Genomic DNA, 18,813 nt, shown 5'->3' on the forward strand with positions numbered 1-18,813 from the left:
CAGTGGAGGAAGTGAGAGAGGGGGTAGATGGGTCTGTGGGTCTAGGGAAGACTGCCCAGGACCGGTGATGAGGCTGCAAGGAGTGGGGGCAAGGGCAAGTCTGAGGAACTGCAGGAGATGGGAAGTTGGATCCAGGGAACCCTCTTCTCTTGGAAGGGTGAAGGGCTCTGCAGGTCCCTAGTTGGGTCTGGTGGGTGGGGAGCACAACAGGGAGGCCCTGAAACCAAAAGAGCTGCTTGGAGGGCAGGCTGCTGGAGTGTAAGGAGCACAGTGAGGGGTAAGTGGAGATGTGGTAGGGGTGAGAGAGCGAGGCCAATGGGGGTAGAGACTGGCTCAGCTCAATAGGCCAAGGGCAGAGACTGTGTTGGGGCTCCCCTTCCAATGTCAGCATTCACAAGACAGCCCAGAGAGGACCCAACTTCTCTATGCCTCAGCTTTCCCACTGGTCAGACAAGATGTGTATGTGGGGCAGTACTGAGCAGGGTCCAAGGAGTGGGGGCCGGTAGGGGCAGCAGCTGAGTCCTGCCCAGGATGCTGGCTTCACCCAGGGAAATGCATCCATGAGGCTGGCTTTTCACATAAGGAAACACAGACAAAACATGGTTTGGAATTTTTTTGAAACTATATAGTTACATACAGAAAATATCCAAAGAGAACGCAGACCACAATAGTGACATGTAAGTCATTTCCCACAATGATAAAAACACCTCTCGCTTTCCTCTTTAAAAAATTATTTTTATTATTTTTGCAAATGTCTCACTTGGGTGAACTGAGGGATGTAGTGCACATAGGCGAGTGGTGATGGCGGAGGGGGCAGCCTGCTGTGTGCCCCCAGGCCTCCTCCACATCTGCCAAGGTTGCACCCCCACTCTCTCCAGCTCAGAATGCCAAATGCCAAGGGGTCCTGGAGACAGACCACTGGTGTTCTCTCCTAACAAGGAGGTTGGGAAATCCCCAGTAAATCAATGACCCCGGTGAGATGCCACAAGTAGGTTTGTGGCATCAGCTTCCAAGAGTGGCCACGACACACTACAGTCTCCCAAGGTACCTGCCTCCACCAGGATGTAAGGCTCAGCTGCTGGGGTGAATGTCAGAGTGGGGGCTGTGTTGGGCAAGGCGATGCTGGGATGTATTACTACTCCTCTTGGGCACCCCCCAGACATGCCCTTGGGCTGCCAGAAATACTGGACTGTATGCCCCCGGCAACCCGGGAGCCCTGGTGCTGCAGAGCCCAGCCCATCTACCACCCCCATCTAAGAGCTGCTAGCCCTAGGACTGTGGGGACAGGGCGCAGAAGGCCCAGCTGGCCTTGGTTTCTCCCTCCTGTGGCCCCTGGCCTGGTCCCCTCTGGCAGCCACATACCTGACCTGCATAGAGATGTTGCCTCCCACCCTACCCCACCCAGGAGAGCCTTCGGGCGCTGCTCCTCTGCCAACTCAAATCTTTCACACACAAACCTAAATTACAGGCAGACCAGGCAAGCCTGCCCCTACCCTGACTTCTCCCCAACATGGTCACTTAGAAATCCAGAACCCCTACACAGAGGGTGTCCATCCTTGAGAGATGCGGAGATCCAGGGACATGGGACCATCCCCTCTACACACAAGACCTAGCACACGGCTACCTGAATCTCATCCTCTGTATCTGCCAGGTGTGTGTGTGTGGCGGGGGGTGGGGGGGGTGGGGGGGTGCGGTGGGCAGCACTTGAGGACAGGGGGACTCATGCCAGGGTGTGCTCCCAAGGATGTGTTGGGGGCCAGGGCACGGGGTCTTTGTGGAGGGTAAGAAACCAAGTGTAGCACCTCTGGGTGTCCTCAGTGGCCAGGCACAGGTGGCCTTGCAGGAGGGGGTTGCCCCATAAGCCCCACACCCTAGACTGGAAACAGGAAGCTAAATAGTCTTCTCAGTAGAACTAAGCGAGCTGCCCTGGGGTGAGAATTGGCTCAGAGGGCTGCCTGAGCTAGGCACTGGAATGAGACTCTCACTCTACCCCATGCATGGCTCCTTACCTCTATTTTTCAGCCCCCAACTCTCAGGCCAGGAGAGGGAGGGACCACAGGGAAAGGCCAGGCCTGCGGCTCTGCACGCTTACTGTCAGGGCTGCCCCAAGTGCTGAGCCTACTGGGCCCTGGAAATGGGGAGCGAGGCTGGTGGAGGAGGGCAGAGACTGCTCTGAAGCGTGGGGTAGGCCAGGCCTGGGTCAAAGGAAACGGTTCTTTGGTATTGAAGCAGCAGAACCCTATCGCAAAAGAGATGTGTCTCCTAAGCAAAGGAGGGGAGCCAAGCTTTCCCCTTTCCAGCGGCTCCGAGGGTCTCAGGGTCCTCCACACAGGGCTCCTACCCTCCCTGTGAGGCCCCCACACAGGGCCTGCTCACTGCTCACTGAGGCCGTGAAGAGCTCCCTCCAGTGAGAAGCCACGTCGCCCAGGGACTGACCTCTGGGAGGTGGCAGCCAGTTCCTGATAGCAGCACGGGGATGGCCAGCCCACTGGAAACCTCCCAGCCAGGCTAGCTCACTGCCTGCGGCCCCCACAGCTTCCCTCACAGGCTGGGGATGCTGCGCTCTCAAGGCTGAATACAGAAAATAGATTCTCTCTTGCTAAATTTACATAACTTATAGAAGAGCCTATGAAGAGTTTAATTTTGTTTTCCTGGAAAGAGACAGAATTTCACCCTGCATTCCGAAGCATCTGCTGAGCCCTGGCGGCCAAGTCCTATCTCTCTGGAGCAGCTGGGTGTGTGTGTGTGTGTGTGTGTGTGTGTGTGTGTGTGTGTGTGTGTGTGTGTGTGTGTGGTTGCGCGCATGTGTGCGCTGGGGCTGCTGCAAGACCCGGGTCCTGCCTGCTCCCCTGCCCAGGCCTGTGACAGGGGGGGCAGTGTCTCCGAGTCTCTGGCGGGGGGCGTGCATGGAGGCGTAATAACAAGGACCTGCGGGCTCTGACCCCCAGGCCAAACCAAAGCTCCCCCGATGTCCAATTACAGCCACACCTTTCCCTCGAACAAAACAGAAAGTAGGAAACAAGGGTGCCTTTTTAATTGCAATCAAATATGCCGTCTGAAGTCAGCGTGCTCCCTGAGCCCGGCCCAGGGGCCGGGCGCAGCCCAGAGCAGACGGTGCGCCTCACTGCGCCATGGGGGCCAGGGCATGGCCACGGGCTTAGACCCATTGTGTCCCTGAGCCACCGTCTCCTCTGCAGGTGGCCCAGCCTCCGGTGCCTGGGACAGGGGAGGCGGGGCGGAGGGCGAGGTGAGAGCACTCACACCTTCGCACACGCATGCAGACCTTCCCAATGTTTGCATCTGTTCCTTCTCCTCTGCTAAAACGGTCAGACGGCACTGCGAGGCCGCTGCGGGGCAGGCGCGGGCAGCGCGGCGCCGCCTACTTCTGTATCTGGAACAGGAAGAGCCGCAGGTTGATGTTCTTGGCGGCTAGCAGCTTGTTGCACTCCACAGAGTCGACGATGGGCAGTGGCACGTAGTCCGTCTCGTTGCTCTCGTTGGTGAAGACAAAGTGGTAGATGACGGGGCTGATCTTTACATCATCGTACGGGCCCTTGAGCAGCAGGAAGGAGCACTCCAGGGGCGCCGTGACCTTGCTCTTGAGGAGGAGCTGGAAGGAGAGTGTGCGCTTGCATGACAGGTTGGGGTTCCGCTCCGAGTCGTTCACGCGTGCCTTCAGGACCCACGTCTGGTTCAGCACCGTGAACCTTGGCGTCTCGTAGTACAGGCGCGTGATGAAGTCATCTGTGCGGTATGGCCGAAACTGGACCTCTGTGGAGACAGACAGGCCGGGAAGAGCCGGCAGTCAGTGTGGGTGGGGCCGGGTGGCGGTGCCTTCCGAAGGCCGAGGATGCAGGCTCAGCCAGGGAGGAAGGCGACTTACCAGGAGGACACAGCGTGCTCTACTTGTCACAAGGCAAATCAAACGCAATTATGGCAAATGGAGGCGCACACAAGCTTTGGGGGAAACAACTACAAACAGAAGTAACACGCATTAGCTGCAGGGAGTCCAGAGGCTGAAAGAAGTGAGCGGCCCGACCCCCGCTGGCCTCCCTCTTCGCCTCCCCCAGGGCCCAGCCCAGGCAGAGGGAGGCCCACCCAGGGGCGTGGGTAAGCAGACACACAGACAGGATGCGTTCTGAGAACAAGTGCACTTTATTGGTTCTGATACAGAGCTGCCAGAAAAGCCGGCGGGCGGTCGGGCAGGCAGGCACGTGGCACGTGAGCCCGCACGGGGCGCAAGGCAGAGCGCTGGCGTGTGGCCCAGTGCTGGGCTCCTGTGCTGTCACACAGTTCTCTCAGCACAGCCCGGGGCCCACGGCCCGCGAGTCCCTCCATGGAGGTGGCCAGTCCTTCCTGCGTGGACGAGGATCCCTGCCCAGCCACCGCCACAATCATGATGCCTTGGCCTGCCCAGACCCACAAGGCCCGGCCCGGACTGTCTGTGCCATGGCGCCCACCGGGGCAGCTGAGGCTGCAACTAACCAGGGGCCGTGACCTGCTGCTGCTGAGGCTGCTGGCCCTCGGCCTCCCGGGCCTGTGCAGGCCTACACCTAGCCAAGGCCTAGTCCAGGCAGCATGGTGTGACTGGTTGCCTGCGACCGCCCTTGATGCTCTGAGCCGGCTGCCTGGTGTGGGCTGAGTAGTAGAGGGTCGTAGTCTCCCTGAGTGGCCCCAGTGGCAGCAGGTGCTTCTCGCTGTTCTCTGTGTCTGGACCAGGCTCTGGCCTGGTTCCTGCTCCCCAGCATGTCCAAAGGCAGTGGCCGTGGCCAGGAGAGCCCATGAGATCCAGTGGGCCTGAGTGCCGTCCAGCCTGCCCGTCTCTGGGCGTCCACTCCCGGCTCTGCATTTTGAGCCGGGCACCCTCAGCTCATTCAGGAGCCCCGCCCCTGAGCATCTTCTCGATGGCCTCAGGAAGCCCGTGGCCACTGCAGTAATTGCCTGCAGGCAGGACCGGATGTGCTGAGTGCTCTTCTTGCCTTTGGCTCCACAGGACAGGCCTCTAGCTCCCGGGCCCTCCAAGACACACCCACCTTCTGCTTAGACCCTGACTGTCCCAAGGCTGTGCAGCCCCACGCAGTAGGATGCCACGTCATTAGGATGGCAGGGCCGGGGAGGGGAGGACAGGTGAGAGGGCCTTCTGAGAGCCATGCAGGTGCCCCCGGGGTCCTGCCTCGGCCCATCCCCTGCTCGGCCTCTGGCACATCTTCGCCCCCAAGGTGTCCTCCCATTTGCCAAAAGCTTGTCCAGAGCCTGGCCACCCAGCATGGCCTGTGCTCGCTGCTCAGAGCCCACTGCTCCCCAGGCTCCCAGCGGCCGCACCCCCCCTCACCCCGTGTGGCATGCAGTGGGCCATGGGGCGCCTCACCTGTGTAACCGATCTTCTCAAAGCTGAGCAGGCTGAAGATGCTGTTGTAGAGCTGCATCTCCTTGCGGTGGCTCTGGTCCATCTCGTCTAGGATCTCCATCAGCTCGTTGCCCGTCTTGGTTGGGTGGGCGCACGCAGCCTCATGCACCGTCAGCTCGTGGAAGGGGCCATGCCACGGGCAGCCGATGCGCTTATATTTGCACTGGGTCACCCTAGGGAGGAGGCGAGCACCGTGGTCACGGCCTGCGCCCTGCGGGAGGTGGCTCTGCCCAGTGGTCCTCCAAGGGTGGGCCTCTGCCTAGCCCTGCTCATACACAGACTACCCCCCGAAGGCCATTTTCCCCATGTGCCAGCTCTCAGGAAGGGGTCAGGGTGTGTGTGAAAGAAAAGTAGCCCATGAGAGCTGTGGCTACACAGGCCACCTACACCCTTTGCTGTGAGGACTCTCCTGCTTAATAACAGTGGCCACTGACCATGGTCTTGCACCCTATGCAGCTTCACACCAAGCAAGGCTCGGTGGCCTGGCCCCACTGGGCAGATGGCAGTGTCAACCAGCAGGGGCTGGGTGGGGGTGCCCGTGCAGCTTCACACCAAGTTCCTAGAACTTGTCATGCTCTCCTGGGCCCCAGGATGCCAAGGACAGATAGCCTCTAAGAGGCCACCATGCAGCCAGAGAACCCTGGAGAGCCAGGGTGCTGTCCAAACAGGCACCGGGTCCAGATCCAAGCCCCCTGCCCTCTGTGGGGCCCCGCCCCCACCCCTAGCCCCCCCGAGGGCCTGGGTCCTGTGTAGCTCCACCCTAGCCCACTCCTTCTAGGCTGTCACCGGGCCATGTGTGCAGAACCCAAGGCCAGGGCAACACAGCCAGAGCATCCCACATGCTGCGGCCTCGCCTGCACCAGGGTGGCCTCCAGACCCGTCCTGGGCCCCACACGCGTGGCTAAGCCTCTGGTGGGCAGGCCGGCCCAGGCGGTTACCTGTCCTGGCACTCTTCTTTCTGGTGCCTCTCCAGGAGGGAGCGGGGAAACTGGCGCAGGCAGAAGCCACACTCGGAGGGCAGCTCGCTCACGGCTTTCTCCACAGCCAGGTTGCGGCAGCAGAGGCTCTTACTGATCTCACAACGACAGTTAGGGCACGTGGCCTGCTCCTCCTTCAGCCGGGCATCTGCTAGTAGGTGGATAAAACAGCCAGCGCACATCAAGTGACCGTTAGTACACTGCGAAGAAGGAAAGGGAGATGAGCTCACAGACTTGCAGGACGTGCACACACGCACGCACCAGCATGCCCCGCCAGCTCCAGCTGCAGAAGGGACTGCTGGCGAGGAGAGGCAAGGCACGCTGTTGTTTAGCAAACAGAGCCACTGCTCAGGTAGGACAGGCCTTTTTCCTGGAACACTGCAAAGACACGGCCGATGGAGCTCCTGTGGAGAGGTGGGTGACTCAAAAGTGGCCCCTGGTGGCTTACAGAGGTAACAGATCTCCACCGAGGCAGGCCCACTAGTGGTGATTGGTTTGGCCACACTGGGGCTTGAAGCCTGGCCTCTTCCCATCCCAGGAGCTAGGGACTGCCTCGAGAGTCCCCTAGAGGCCCTGATTTCGGGACGCCTACAGGAACACAGGCTCTTGTCTGGGCATGGCTGTGGCACTTGGCCCGCAGCTGTCAAGTGGGGCAGGAGACACTGCTCCCCTGTGCTGGCGGTTGGGGGCCTGTCCCCTCCACTCCAGCCCTCCTTGGCCAGCACGGGTGAGAGTGTAGTTGCCACCCACGCAGTAAGGCTGGCTACCGGCAAGGGACTTCCTAAAAACTGCACAGAGCTGTGGCAGGTGAGGAGGCCCAGTTGGCCTGGGACAAGGATGTGTGGGCACAGTGCATGCCTGGAGGGGAGAATGGGAGCTACAGGCAGGACATATCGCTGAACTAGGTCGGTAGGAGCCGGGCCCCCTCCTTTTGTGAACCCGCAGATCTGAGGCCCAGACACTGTCTGCCAGCAACCTGCGCCTTGCTGGGAGTCCTTGCGCATGTGGGCAGTGGGCTGCCTGCTCAAGTCCTGTGTTGGGTCTCTGACTGATTCCACACATACCTCCTGAGTGCTCACTTGGCGCCGTCGAGAGAGATACACAGGCTGTGGGGTTGGCCCTCCAGGGGCTCCTAGTAAGAAGGGCAGGAGAGGCCCACAGAGAAACCAAGAGACACAAGAGCAAAGCCTTGAGCTGAGCGTCCCCTGAGGGCAGACACACCTTCCCTAGACCTGATCCTGACTAGTAAAAACCTGCGGCAGCGGCAGATGGGGAGGAGCAGAGGTCAGGGAACATTGAGGGGACACGTGGGGGTTCTGCCAAGGGTGGCTGGATTTCCACTTGGAGACTCTCCCACAGCCAGCCGGGGGTAAAGGGGCAGACAGCGCCATCAGAGGTCTCGCCAGCAGCTAGCCTGGGCTCACCAGCTGTGGCAAACCTCCAGAAAGCCACTGGGCCACAAGCTTCCCTTGAGGTCCGGGACCCTTCTGGAGGGGGGTGCAGTGCAGTAACGGCCTGGCCACATCCACACACACGGGGCCCTCAGTAAACACCCACTGCCATCCCACCAGTTCAGGGGTCTGTGCACCCAGAGCTGGGGAGCTAGGGTAGGCTGTGAGCTCTTGGCACCCATATGCCAGGCCTGGGGTCTAGTGAGTGGTGGGACTTACGTGCTGAGGACCGGTGGGGGTAGGCTGGTTGGGGACAAAGGCCTCACACGTTGAATCCGCGTCCACACAAACGCCCCACAGATTATCTGCACTGAAATCTCAATTTCTAAGTCAGGTCAAAAATTAAAATGTGCAAGATGTGGAGGAGGCGCTGGCTGGGCTCAGGTTTGGAGGAAAAGGGTCTGACGGGGGTGGGCCTGTGCCAGCACTGGACACACAGGCTAGCTGCAGAGTGCTGCTGGCCCAGCCAAGGGACAAGCCAATACCCACATTCAGCCAGCACCTTGCCAGTTACCCAAGGGATCCGACAAGTAGTTGGGAAGGGCTGAGGCCTGCTCACAGGAGGAGCAGGCTGGAAAGGCAGTCTACCCTGTCCACCCCCAGAGGTCAGTGGAGAAGCCAGAGATGCGGTGACTGGAGAGGAGGGGGACACAGATGCCATAGGCCCCTGCCACCCTATAGGAGGCACAGAGACCAAGGGCCTGGGGCATACCTTTAATCACAGCCCCCACCGCGGGCCTGAGCCCGACAGAGGCCTGGGTTTGCCAAACCCGAGCCCCAGAGAGAAGACTACTGGGGTGTGCAGAAGGCACAGGGAAGCTGAACACGCGATCTAACTACTAACTCACAGGAGGGGGAGACTTCAGGCCGCCCCCTGGAAGGGAGGCCAAACCACAGAGAACCACATTCAGTGAAGCCACGACCAGTGCCCGGCACCCTCAGTGAGGAAGCCTGGCCAGATGCACACTATGAGACCCTGCCCCCCCACCCCAGGGCCCGGGGCCCCACACCACTCCATATGCACTCTAGTTCTCGATGCTGCCTGGTGAGAGGTTGCCCGGGCAGGGCTCAGCTCTGCAGTCACCACTGGCCTGAGCGGAACAGCGACAACACCCACCTGGCATCTCTTCTATTTCAGGGTGGCCCAGCTGGGGGTGTGTGGACCTGAGGGTGAGAGGCTTGGATGGCATCCTAAGACCTGAGGAACACCAAGGTTACCACGTGTGTGACTGCTCACCTCCCGGCACTGCCCTGAAACCCCGCTATTCTGAGGCAGAGAGAGGGGGCCTGCATACCCCTCCCAACAGGCCCCTCCTTAGAGTTCGGGGGCTGCAGGAACATCCAAGCTCTCACGCCAGCTCCCACCCCTCCTCCTCCTGGAGCCTCTAGACCCAACACGGGTTTAGGTGATAGGACTCCACAAAGAAGCACTGAAACTGGCCCTCCTTGGGGGAAGGTAGGGCCCCTGCCCCGTAGATCCCAACAGCTCAGGTGAGAGCTGGAAGACAGTGAGCCAGCAAGATGCTGCAGCCCGTCCAAGAGACAAGCTGATACCCACACACAGCCAGTGCCTCACCAGGTACCCACGGGATGCTCCTGGGTGGAAACAAGGTGGCTGGCCCGGGTCCAGCTGACACCCAGCCCAGGAGATCTGTCCACAGCAGGGCAGTCACCAGGCTCCAGAGCCCTCCCTGCTATCCAGGCCCTCACTGTCCTCCCAAGCAAGACCCTGACTCCACATGCAGGCCTGGCCACATGCTAATGTAGACCCAGCCTCCTCAGTGGCTAGGCTGGACTGCACCTACCCTGATTTGCCCAGCCAGAAGCTGAGTCCCAAAGGGCTTTGCACAGTATCAGCTGCCCGCCAAGCCTTTGATGGACAGCCCCAGCCAGAACAGGCCAGAATGTCCCACTCCACATGCTAGAGCCAAGCTCCCAAGAGCCTGGGTACCCCAATAAGCAGCTCCTGAAGCGCCCACCCGGGCTGCCGGTAAGATCCTGATGGGAGGAGGGGCAGGAAGAAGGGCCTCCCAACTCAGAACATTACAGAGCCTCCCAGGACAGATGGTGGCTTAGACTCTAGCCTATAGGTCACCAGCAGCATAAACCTGGCTTGTTGCTTCCCTCTCTGGGCCTCACTCTACTTAGGCACAAAGAATGACAAAGACCGACTCACTTCATCATGTGGGGTGAGACAACACGTACAACAGCATGGCTTGGCCCCCAACACATGACAGGCACAGAATAAACACTCACCATGGCCATCACAGAGCAGAGCCTGGCCGGCCAGTCACATGGCCACCACCTGCAGAGCCTCAGAAGGGACTCCTGGCACAGGTGTGCAATTTCAGCAAAAGCCCCTCCCTCACCCCTGAAGTCCCCAGCCGCATCCAAGCCACAGCAATCCCCTCCAAAGCGCTCCGCAAATGGCCCAGGAATGGGCATTTGTACCTGTCCCTGCAGGACATCACCCAGCAGTCCCTCCCTCTCTCTACCTGGGCACAGGCAGCTTACAGGCACCCAGGTCAGCTTCCCCCTGGGCTAAGGAGGAGCTGAATGTACCTTCCAGACTCATGAGTGGGGAGCCCTGACCCCAGGCCTTGGGCTATGAGAGGGTCTTAGAAAACACCCAGCCACCCCACCCTGTCTTCTGGAAACCAAGCCTTGGTCAGTCGGCCTTTCAGGCCCTCTTTCAAGCCTGGCATACATCGTCCCCTCAAATCCTAGGCCCGTGAGAGCAGCTCACCATCAAAAGCATAGCTGAGGGCACTAACCGCAAAACTGCTCCTTAGCCCAGCTGCAGGCCCCCCTTCATCATGCCCATCAGGGCTGCAGGGCACCCCACACCCCCCATGTTTGGCCTGAAGTCTCCTCAATCTCTTAACTCAGGTGGCCTAAGAGGGACCTCACTGTGTCCAAGGAACAAAGGGGTTTTAGGTAAAGCCAGGACTCTTAGCTCTCCGCCACATTTCCGGTTTTAAGCCCCGGACCTTGGGCTCCTGTCATCATGCTAACCCGAGTCAGGACTGAGGCTCTTGCTCAGAATGTGGATACGCCCTGGATCAAAAGGCAACTCAAGTGACAAACCACCACCACAAAAAAATAAAACTTCTCATGCGGCCAGAGTCCAGAAACTTTGCCCTTTCTATGCTCTTGTTTTAGATACCTAGGCAGATACATTTCTGTAGCTCTTTTCTGCTACCTTTCTCACCTCAAGGCGAGAGCCAGGAGCTAGAGAAGAGAATCCCAGGCCAGGTGGGCAGGCAGCCCTGCAGGGGATTCCTTAAACATCATTTAGAATAGAGCCTGCAGCATCAGGCATGCTGACAGTGACGGGATGCCCCCCAAGGCCTGTGAGCACACTGGCTGGAGCCTGGACAGAGGTGGACCCACCCCCGTTTCCTAGGTTTTTTTTTTTTTTTTTTTTTTTTTACCAACGTGACTGCCAATCAAGTATCCAGTCCCCTTGCGCCAGGGCATGAGGCAGGTCCTGGTGGAGACCGGAGGCCTGGGGGCGAGAGGCACAGCAAGACATCCCCTGTGCTCCCACAGGGCAGAAACTGGCAAGTGACCCGTGAAGCAAGGACAAGCATCCTGTAGCAGGGAGAGACAATGGCTACAGAACAGGGTCACGGCCTCTGTAGGGCCCCAGAAGAGAAGTAGGAGTGGGGACGGGGCACGCACGCGGAAGGGGCACAGGAGCAAAATGCTGGAGTGGTGAGGTGTGTTGCTGGCAGGCCAAGGTCTGAGGCTAGGAGTGGTGGGTCAGAAAGCCAGTTGGGGCCACGCCCTGTGAAAGACCCCCCTGCCTACTCCTTCACCCTGATGGAGGTCACAGGGAACTTTTTCTGGCAGAGAGCCCAGCGAGGGGTTGGGAGACCTTGTGGCCCCTCCCTCCAGATGCTGGACCACAGCTGAGGGCCTCGGCGATGTCTGCAGGGTCACACCAGGTGTGTCACACAGAGGACACACTGGGCCTTGTGTGTAGGGTTGGGGGACAGCCTGGGAAGGAGATCAGGATAAGGTTGCATCTTCAATGCTCCAGTCACCAGAAAGGCTGCCTTTGTCTCCCCCAGAGGAGGTGCTCCCATATGCCGAGGGGGCCGGGTCACATCACCCTAGCACCACAGTTCTGTATCTACAGCAGGTGCCTGTTGCGCACTCCTGCATGAGTGTCCCTGTTGCAACTCCAGTCCTCCTGCCCCCACCTGGGTGCTGCCCAGGACTCTGGAGATGTCAGGCCAGTCACCAAGGACACACCCAACACCCACACAAAGAACATCAAAGCCAGCATCTGCTGAACCTACTCTGTCCTTGATCTGACCTGACCTACCTTAAAGTAGGCCATGGCGAAAACCATTTGCATGACTGCCTTGCTCTTATACGAAAGCAGGTTTCCCAGCCCAGGTGTGTGGTTTAATGTGCTAGATGTGTGGGAGAGCCAGCTGTGTGAAGCCAGGGGCTCAGGCTCCACAACAGCCGGAGAAGTCTGCTCCGGGTGAGCTCTTGCCACCACCAAGGCTCCCCTGGTGGCATGGATGTGGGGGCTGGTGGCCACAGCACTCTCAAGTTGCCACGCACTCAGCCAACTCCAGAGGCCCATGGAATTGTCCCCTGCAGACTCAGCCAGGCACAGTGCACTGGGCTCACCATGGCCACTGGTAATTCTCCTCACCCCAGAGCTGGGCACCATCTGAGACAGTCCCCAGACGCACAGCGTGGCTGGTGCCTGCTCCAAGCTGTGTGTCCTGGTGGAGTCAGGAGAAACGTTGCTGGTAGGAACAGAGAATGGAACACGTCACATGCCTGAGACCAGCCCACCAAAAAAGGACAGTCAACATGGCATACCAAAGAAGACCCCCAGAAATGGAGGGGCTGAGCCCAGGCCAAGAGATAATGGTCAGTAGTGGGACCCAACCAGGGACATGAAGAAGGTTAGGAGACAGCATGTATAGGGCCTACGCCATTTATGACCAGATCCTCCTGGGAGGAAACCCAGCTCAGATGCATCCAGGCTCGTCCCCACCCCTACCCTCAATGTCCCCATCCAGGTCACATGCAGCGGGGAGCCACCAAGAAGCCTTCCCTCCTTCCTCCAGCTCATCCCTCAGGCCCCTCGTGGGCACTGCTATGCATCCATGCCAGGCATGCCCCCACCCACGGCATGGCTTCCAGCAACCAAAGCATGTTCCGATCCGTGGCAGGACTCTAGTCAACCCTTCTAGAGCCAAGGGCTCTACCACTGATCACATGTTCTAGAGCTTTCTATAGGCATCCAGAGATGAGAGAGAAACAACTCCCTATCAAGGCCCAGCTGTCACTTTGGAAGAATGGAGGTAGGGCAGGGGCCGGTGCTAAAGCCTACAGTTCAGCGTCATGGTCTCTCCTTGCTCAGCAGGCCTGTTTCCAGGGAAGCTGCTGAGCAGAGCCCACTAGGTCATGGGAAGGCCACAGGTCAGGGCTATCTCAGCTCCTCTACTCTCTCCATCATCACAGCTGTTTAGCTGCCTGCCTCCAGTCTGCCCAGGACGGAGCTCAGCTCCCAGCACACTGCAGGCCGGTTTGAACCAGCCAGGCTCAGAGGCCCCATCACCGGTAGCTCTGGCCAGAGGCAGAGCTTTGGCTCTCTGTGCTGAGTGGACCAGGAAGCAGCACCATGTGGCCTGTCATCGTGCCAGGGCCAGGTCTAGCCCACTCACAGGATGGGGGGAGAACCCCAAATTCCCCTGGGACCCTCCCCCACAACCCATCATTGGCTTGGCTTTTTTGGGCTCTCATTTAAGACCCAAGAAAGGAAGACTTCTTCCACCTGAGAGGATCAAAAGGTCACGGGCAAGGAGAAAATGGGCTGGAGAGGGGACAATTCCTGAAGGGTCCCTCCAAGGCTGAGGGTCCATGGGAAGTGCTCCTCCAATTGGGTCAGAAGGCCTGTGGTATTCCTGAGCTAGGGCCTCTGGCCAGGAGGTTAGGCAGAGAGCCAGTGCCCTCATCCCAAAGAACTCAACCCACTTCCCTGCCAATGCCTTCTCTTTCCTCTGTCACCTGGGTACACCAGGGTCCTCCTAAGCTACCTCATGCCAAAGCAGGAAAGGATTTGGAGATCTAGAGGCGGGGGAGATGGCAACCCAGATTAGCCCGGTACTGCTTACTACAAAAACGGCCCTCTTGCCCATGGCCCCCTGTTTGAGTAACAGAACAAAGCCCCATCAGCCATCACCAGTCCTGTAAGTGCAAAGAAAGGTGACCGAGAACCTGTTCCATTCCTCAAAAGGATTCTGGGAGGAAGCCTATCAGAGGGGTGGGGGTGGGGAGAGAGACAGGTGGACAAAGAAGAGAGCACACTGTAAACTAATTCTAGGGCCAAGGTGTGGCCCCTGCTGCTCTGTGACGCCCATGTAAGATCCACCTGGGCCAAGTCCCCTCTCTGATGGCTGTGGCTGGTTAAGGATGGAGTCCAGCCAACATTCTGGATTCTCAGATGGTAAAAGGAGGGTGGACACACCTCCTGGAGTGCTGGTAGCCTGAGAAGCCAGGCCTGGTGTGGGTAAAGTAGAAAGGGGTGGGAATCTAACTTAAGGCATAGCATATACAGAAAGCATAAGGTCAGCCTGGGAAGAGAGGAGGGACCCAGACTGTGGGGTTTGATGCAGGTAGTTCACCCAGAGGAAGAAATGAGGGGAAGGGAAAAGAGGTGATCCACTCCTTTCAATTCTCTTCCAAAATGAAAGGCAAAGAGAGTTCTTTCAATAAAGAGGTAGAAGGTACACGACAAGAGCTTGAAGGCAGGTTTCGGGGGTGTGGCTACTAAAAGAATAGAGAAAGAGCTGTTGAGTGAAGAGGAAAGACCAGGGTCTCCCCAAGCCCAGGGAGCTCAAGAATGAGGGGAGCAGGCTCGGGGCGAGGAGGGGGGGGGGGGGCGGGAGGGGGCGGAGGGAGGAGAGCGAAGAGGCGCGGGATGTGGGTATCTGTCACCAGCTTTCTCTGGGGGCAGCTTGAGAGGGTGAGCTGGGGAGTGCTGAGGTGGGGGCAGTGGGGAAACCCGGAAAGTAAAGAAGCGAAAGATTCGGATCTGGGAACAAGAGAAGTCAGTACGAGAAGCTGGTTAGCAGTAGGAAATAAAGTGCTAACATAAAGAGAATGTAAAGCTTCCGAAGAGCCGCCGGTATCCCGACTGCTGGGCCCCGGAGCTCAGACCTGCCTTCCGAGGATACGCGGTGCCCAGGGAGGGGGGCGGCCGCGGCGGGGCTGCAGCCGGGCTGGGTCGGGGTCGGGCCGGCGGCCCTACCTGGTACACGGAGGCCTTAGGCAGGTCCAGGCAGACGGTGCAGCACAGCACCGAGTAGAGACGCTCCTCCAGCTTCCCGCTGCCCGCCGCCGCCGCCGCCGCCGCCGCCTCGGCTGCCTCGGCCGCCCGCAGCCGCTTCTTGGGCGGCGCGTCGGGGTCGCCGGCCGCCTCCTGCAGCTGCCGGGCGCCTGCCAGGCCCGCCTCGTCCGGGAGCCCGGGCCCCGCCGCCTCGCCCAGAGCCGCTGCCGCCGCCGGCCCCGCGGCCGCCCCTGGCCCGGCCCCGACCCCGACCCCAGCCCCGACCCCGGCCCCAGCTGGCACGGCGCCGGCAGGCCCCGCGGCCGGCCCGCCCCCGCCGGCCTCCTCCGCGCCGGACATCGCGGCCGGTCGGCCCGGCGGGCGGGTGCCGGCGCGCACCCGCGGCTGGAGGTTAGGGGCGCCGCGCGCTCCCGCCGCCCTCTCGCTGCCGCCGCGACCCCGCAACCCCGCTCCCTGCGCCGCCGCCTCAGTGGGTCTGGCCCGCGCGTCGCCCCGAAGCTGCCGCGGCCACCGACCCCGGCGCGGCCGCCATCTTTGTTTTCGCTGCTCGTTCCCCCTGCCGCCGCCACCGCCCCCTCGGTCTCCCTGTCACGTGAGCCGCGCGGGGCCAATGGGAGAGCCGCCCAGGGCTAGATGGCACGTCAGCCAGACCCAATGGGCGCGCAGGGACGCCCGAGGGCCCGCCCCTGCAGAAAGTAGGCAGGAAGAGGGCGGGGCCCAGGGCGACCTGCGGAGGGGCGCGCGCTCGGGGCAGGGAAATCCTAGGGTTGGGGGCGTGCGCGCCGCTTCCGGTCCGTCTAGGGTGCGGCCCACTAGCCGAGGCCACCCGGTTGGTGGGCATCCCTGGACCGCAACGTTGGGGTGTGCTTGCGCTTTTGTCCCCCAACACTCATGCTTGCGTGCAAGAAGCTCTGGTCTGGCTCGCTGGAGTGAAAAACCCCGTCGGCCACTCAGGTCCTTCTTGTGTGGGACCAGGTGTGCTTCCACAGGAAGCACGCATAGAATAGACGCAAGCATAGAATATCTCGAGAAAGGACTCTGGACCCCGAATCTAACCCACTGTTCTGCCCAAACCCATTTCCTAACCCTGGGGTTAGGAGCTGAGGAGGGGTCCATTGAGAAAAGTGAGGGTCTTGGGAAATCAGGACCTGCCTTACACAGGCGAGCGGGCAGATGAGTACATGTCAAGTCAGCTGAGTGGGATTGTGCAGTTCTGAGGACAGCTGTAATACAGCTGTAATACAGCCCTTCCCTGCCCCCACCCCAACAGGCAGCCCGTGAAGGTCACTGACCCAGAGTGCCACCTGCCAGGTTGTACCAAGGATATTCAGAACTCTACTATGTCCCAAGAGAGCAAGGGCCCAGAAATAGGTCTTCTCAATCTAGGGGCCCTCCTGACAAAGGTGACAGCAGGAGGTCAGGCTGGGTGATGCCCCAGGGCTAGTTCCAGGGCAGCCCCTTTCTTTGCACAGGGAAACCAGTTGCTGCCCTGGAGCTTTAGAAAACTCACTGGAGGACCCCTCCCTCGATCCCTTTCAAGAATGGGCAGATTCCATATTCCTGCTGAATCCCTAAGGTTTATTGGAGACCAAGCCTCTCTCTGAATCCAAAACCATGGCCTGCCCAACATCAGGCCCCAAAACGTGCCTGGGGCCCCATCTCCTTAATTCTTATCTAGGTGAGTCCCCAAACTCAGCCAGAGGAGGGACAGTGCCCAGACTCTGTCTCCTGGCCAAGGCATCCATCACCGTGCAGCAAGCTCTCTTTGGGAGGCAAGAGAGTCCATCCTTAGGGGAGGAGGCCCATAGGAGCAGGCCTGTGGGAGGGGAAGGTGGTAGCCAGGGCAGAAGCCCCACCTTGCTGTCTGCAAACATCACTCCCACTGCAGGCGCTGTGTGTGCAGGGCTCGGTGGTAGGCCCAACTGCCTGCAGCCAGGGCACAGCGACAGACATCCTCCTTTGGAAGCAGCAGAACTTTGTCCTCCTCCAGCCGGCTCAGGAGGCCTGCAGCCCCCAACATTGCGCCCCCCCACATTCCATAAGTGTTGGTCGTGAAAACAGCCACAATGAGGATCGTCACTGCAACCACCAGCACCACTGCCTGACCAGCTACAGAACGGCCCTCAGCACCAAGGTGGTCACCAGCCACTGCCAGCACCATTCCTCCTCCCAGGAGTAGGTTGGCAGAGGAGCGGTCCCCATTCACCCAGTGGAAATCGAAGGCCAGAAGGGGCAGCCCGATGACAGTGGCCACCCAGGCTCCAGCAAGACAGTCTTCATCTGTGCCCAGCCCTGGGGCCAGCAAGGTGGCAGAGGCCAAGGCCTGGAGCAGGAAGCCAGCAGCGGCCCCTCGACTTGCCTGTCAGCACAAGGATAGGAGGAGATGGGGGGGGGGGGGGGGGAGGGTAGCCAGGACTTCCCTTTAAGGAGGGAAGAGTGTGGAAGTCTCATGCAACCCTGGCCCCCAGAGTCAACCTCCCACCACCCTTTCCCTGATCCGGGGAACTGGACCTGATCCAGGTCATTGCAATCTGGGAGTGGGATACACCCCTGCCTGGCCCCAGTGTACTCACCTGGGCAGTGCTCACCGCTGCATGCAGAGACACCACTCCCAGCGCTAGGTGGGACAGGGTCGTGCTCCACTCACTCCACGGCTTGGGGGCCATGCCACCTCGGGTGGTAGTAAATGTGAAACAAGGAGGGGATCCTCAACTTTGGATTGGAAGAAAACGCAGAAGCCGACGACCAGGAGCCCTAAGCGAGACTCTCCAGGACTACCAGTTTCCAGAGCCCCATTTCTAAATATTGGGAAAGGCTCATCCAAAACTTTCCAGAGCCCTGGGGCCACTGGACACAATTATGGGGAGGAAGAACCTAATTTGGCCGGGAAAAGAAGGGAAAAAGCGGCGCAGGGCCTGACCTGGTTAGACGTGAGTTCTGGGGCCCTGGAATCCAAGTCGGGGTGCCAGACCTTGGGGAGAGTTGCGCGCAGGCCCACTCGGCCTGGTCTCTGCGCTCTGGGAAGCGCCGTTTTCAGAACCTGGCCTGGAAGGAGCTAGGGCGCAGGCCCTCAGCGGTGGCTGAGCTGCGAGGCCCCACCGCAGGGGCGAGCTGTAGATTGGCGTCGCCCGCCACCCTGCCACCCTGCCACCCTGCCACCCTGCCACCCGCCGGCTGCCGCCGGGTCTCCGGCTTCCTCCCAGCGCTGTCCGGGCGCGAACCAACGAGAGGAGCGGAGGCTAGAGCGGCGGGTGGGGGGGGGCGGGGCCTGGACGAAGAGGACGTTCTAGGACAGCAAGAAGAGGTTGTCAGGGCGGAGAGGCGACTAGGAGGAGGCCGCTCTGTACCGCGGCCCGGGTGCGATAGCCAAGTGGTTTGGAGGGACTCTGTGGTGAGGGGAGGAGCTGTGAAGGGATGGGCCCGAGAAAGGGGAGGGTCGTGGGCGGAGCCTTGAGGGGAGGGGATTGGCTGTGAGCGGTATGGGCGGAGCTGGGAGGGGAGGGATGAGTGGGGAGGGGCTGTGAAGAGATCTGGGCGGGACTGGGGCGGAGCTATGAGGAAGGGGTTACGTGGGGAGGGGCGCTTGGATTCCCCGGGGCTGATGGCTCTAAGGGGCGAGAGCTGTGGGGGCCTCCGCCGAGGGTTAGGAAGGAT

General features: G+C 60.2%; 2 protein-coding genes across 6 annotated transcripts; both read right to left on the minus strand.

Moving 5' to 3' along the window:
- Nucleotides 1–3,012: 3,012 nt before the first annotated feature.
- ZFTRAF1 (zinc finger TRAF-type containing 1) lies at nucleotides 3,013–15,736 on the minus strand. 5 transcript variants are annotated; one of them, XM_053896324.1, is made up of 4 exons: nucleotides 15,121–15,736; nucleotides 6,346–6,584; nucleotides 5,369–5,580; nucleotides 3,013–3,771 (listed from the first exon to the last, which is right to left on the minus strand). In XM_053896324.1, the coding sequence occupies exons 1-4, from the start codon at nucleotides 15,496–15,498 to the stop codon at nucleotides 3,380–3,382; spliced, it is 1,221 nt and encodes a 406-aa protein (XP_053752299.1). In that variant the 5' UTR covers nucleotides 15,499–15,736; the 3' UTR covers nucleotides 3,013–3,379. The 5 variants fall into 5 exon arrangements, with proteins under 5 accessions (XP_053752299.1, XP_053752300.1, XP_019290698.1 ...); XM_053896325.1 differs by lacking the exon at nucleotides 15,121–15,736 and adding an exon at nucleotides 7,449–15,095; XM_019435153.2 differs by lacking the exon at nucleotides 15,121–15,736 and having other exon boundaries at nucleotides 6,346–15,095.
- Nucleotides 15,737–16,716: 980 nt separating this feature from the next.
- TMEM276 (transmembrane protein 276) lies at nucleotides 16,717–18,318 on the minus strand. Its single transcript, XM_053896352.1, has 3 exons — nucleotides 18,080–18,318; nucleotides 17,733–17,871; nucleotides 16,717–17,518 (listed from the first exon to the last, which is right to left on the minus strand). Exons 2-3 carry the CDS (start codon nucleotides 17,823–17,825, stop codon nucleotides 17,033–17,035), a joined length of 579 nt encoding a protein of 192 aa, XP_053752327.1. The 5' UTR covers nucleotides 17,826–17,871; nucleotides 18,080–18,318; the 3' UTR covers nucleotides 16,717–17,032.
- Between the last annotated feature and the right edge of the window lie 495 nt (nucleotides 18,319–18,813).

The sequence above is a fragment of the Panthera pardus genome, unplaced genomic scaffold, assembly GCF_024362965.1.
Source record: "Panthera pardus isolate Hobbes unplaced genomic scaffold, ASM2436296v1 HiC_scaffold_7, whole genome shotgun sequence".
NCBI classification, from domain to species: Eukaryota; Metazoa; Chordata; class Mammalia; order Carnivora; family Felidae; genus Panthera; species Panthera pardus.

Coding starts and splice junctions, on each gene's coding strand:
- ZFTRAF1 (XM_019435153.2), bottom strand. CDS start 7,388: ATGCGCAAGGACTCCCAGCAAGGCGCAGGTTGCTGGCAGACAGTGTCT. Junction 5,581..6,345: donor AAAGAAGAGTGCCAGGACAG/GTAACCGCCTGG, acceptor CCTCCTCCCTAG/GGTGACCCAGTGCAAATATA. Junction 3,772..5,368: donor TGAGAAGATCGGTTACACAG/GTGAGGCGCCCC, acceptor CTGTCTCCACAG/AGGTCCAGTTTCGGCCATAC.
- TMEM276 (XM_053896352.1), bottom strand. CDS start 17,825: ATGGCCCCCAAGCCGTGGAGTGAGTGGAGCACGACCCTGTCCCACCTA. Junction 17,519..17,732: donor CAGCGGTGAGCACTGCCCAG/GTGAGTACACTG, acceptor TTGTGCTGACAG/GCAAGTCGAGGGGCCGCTGC.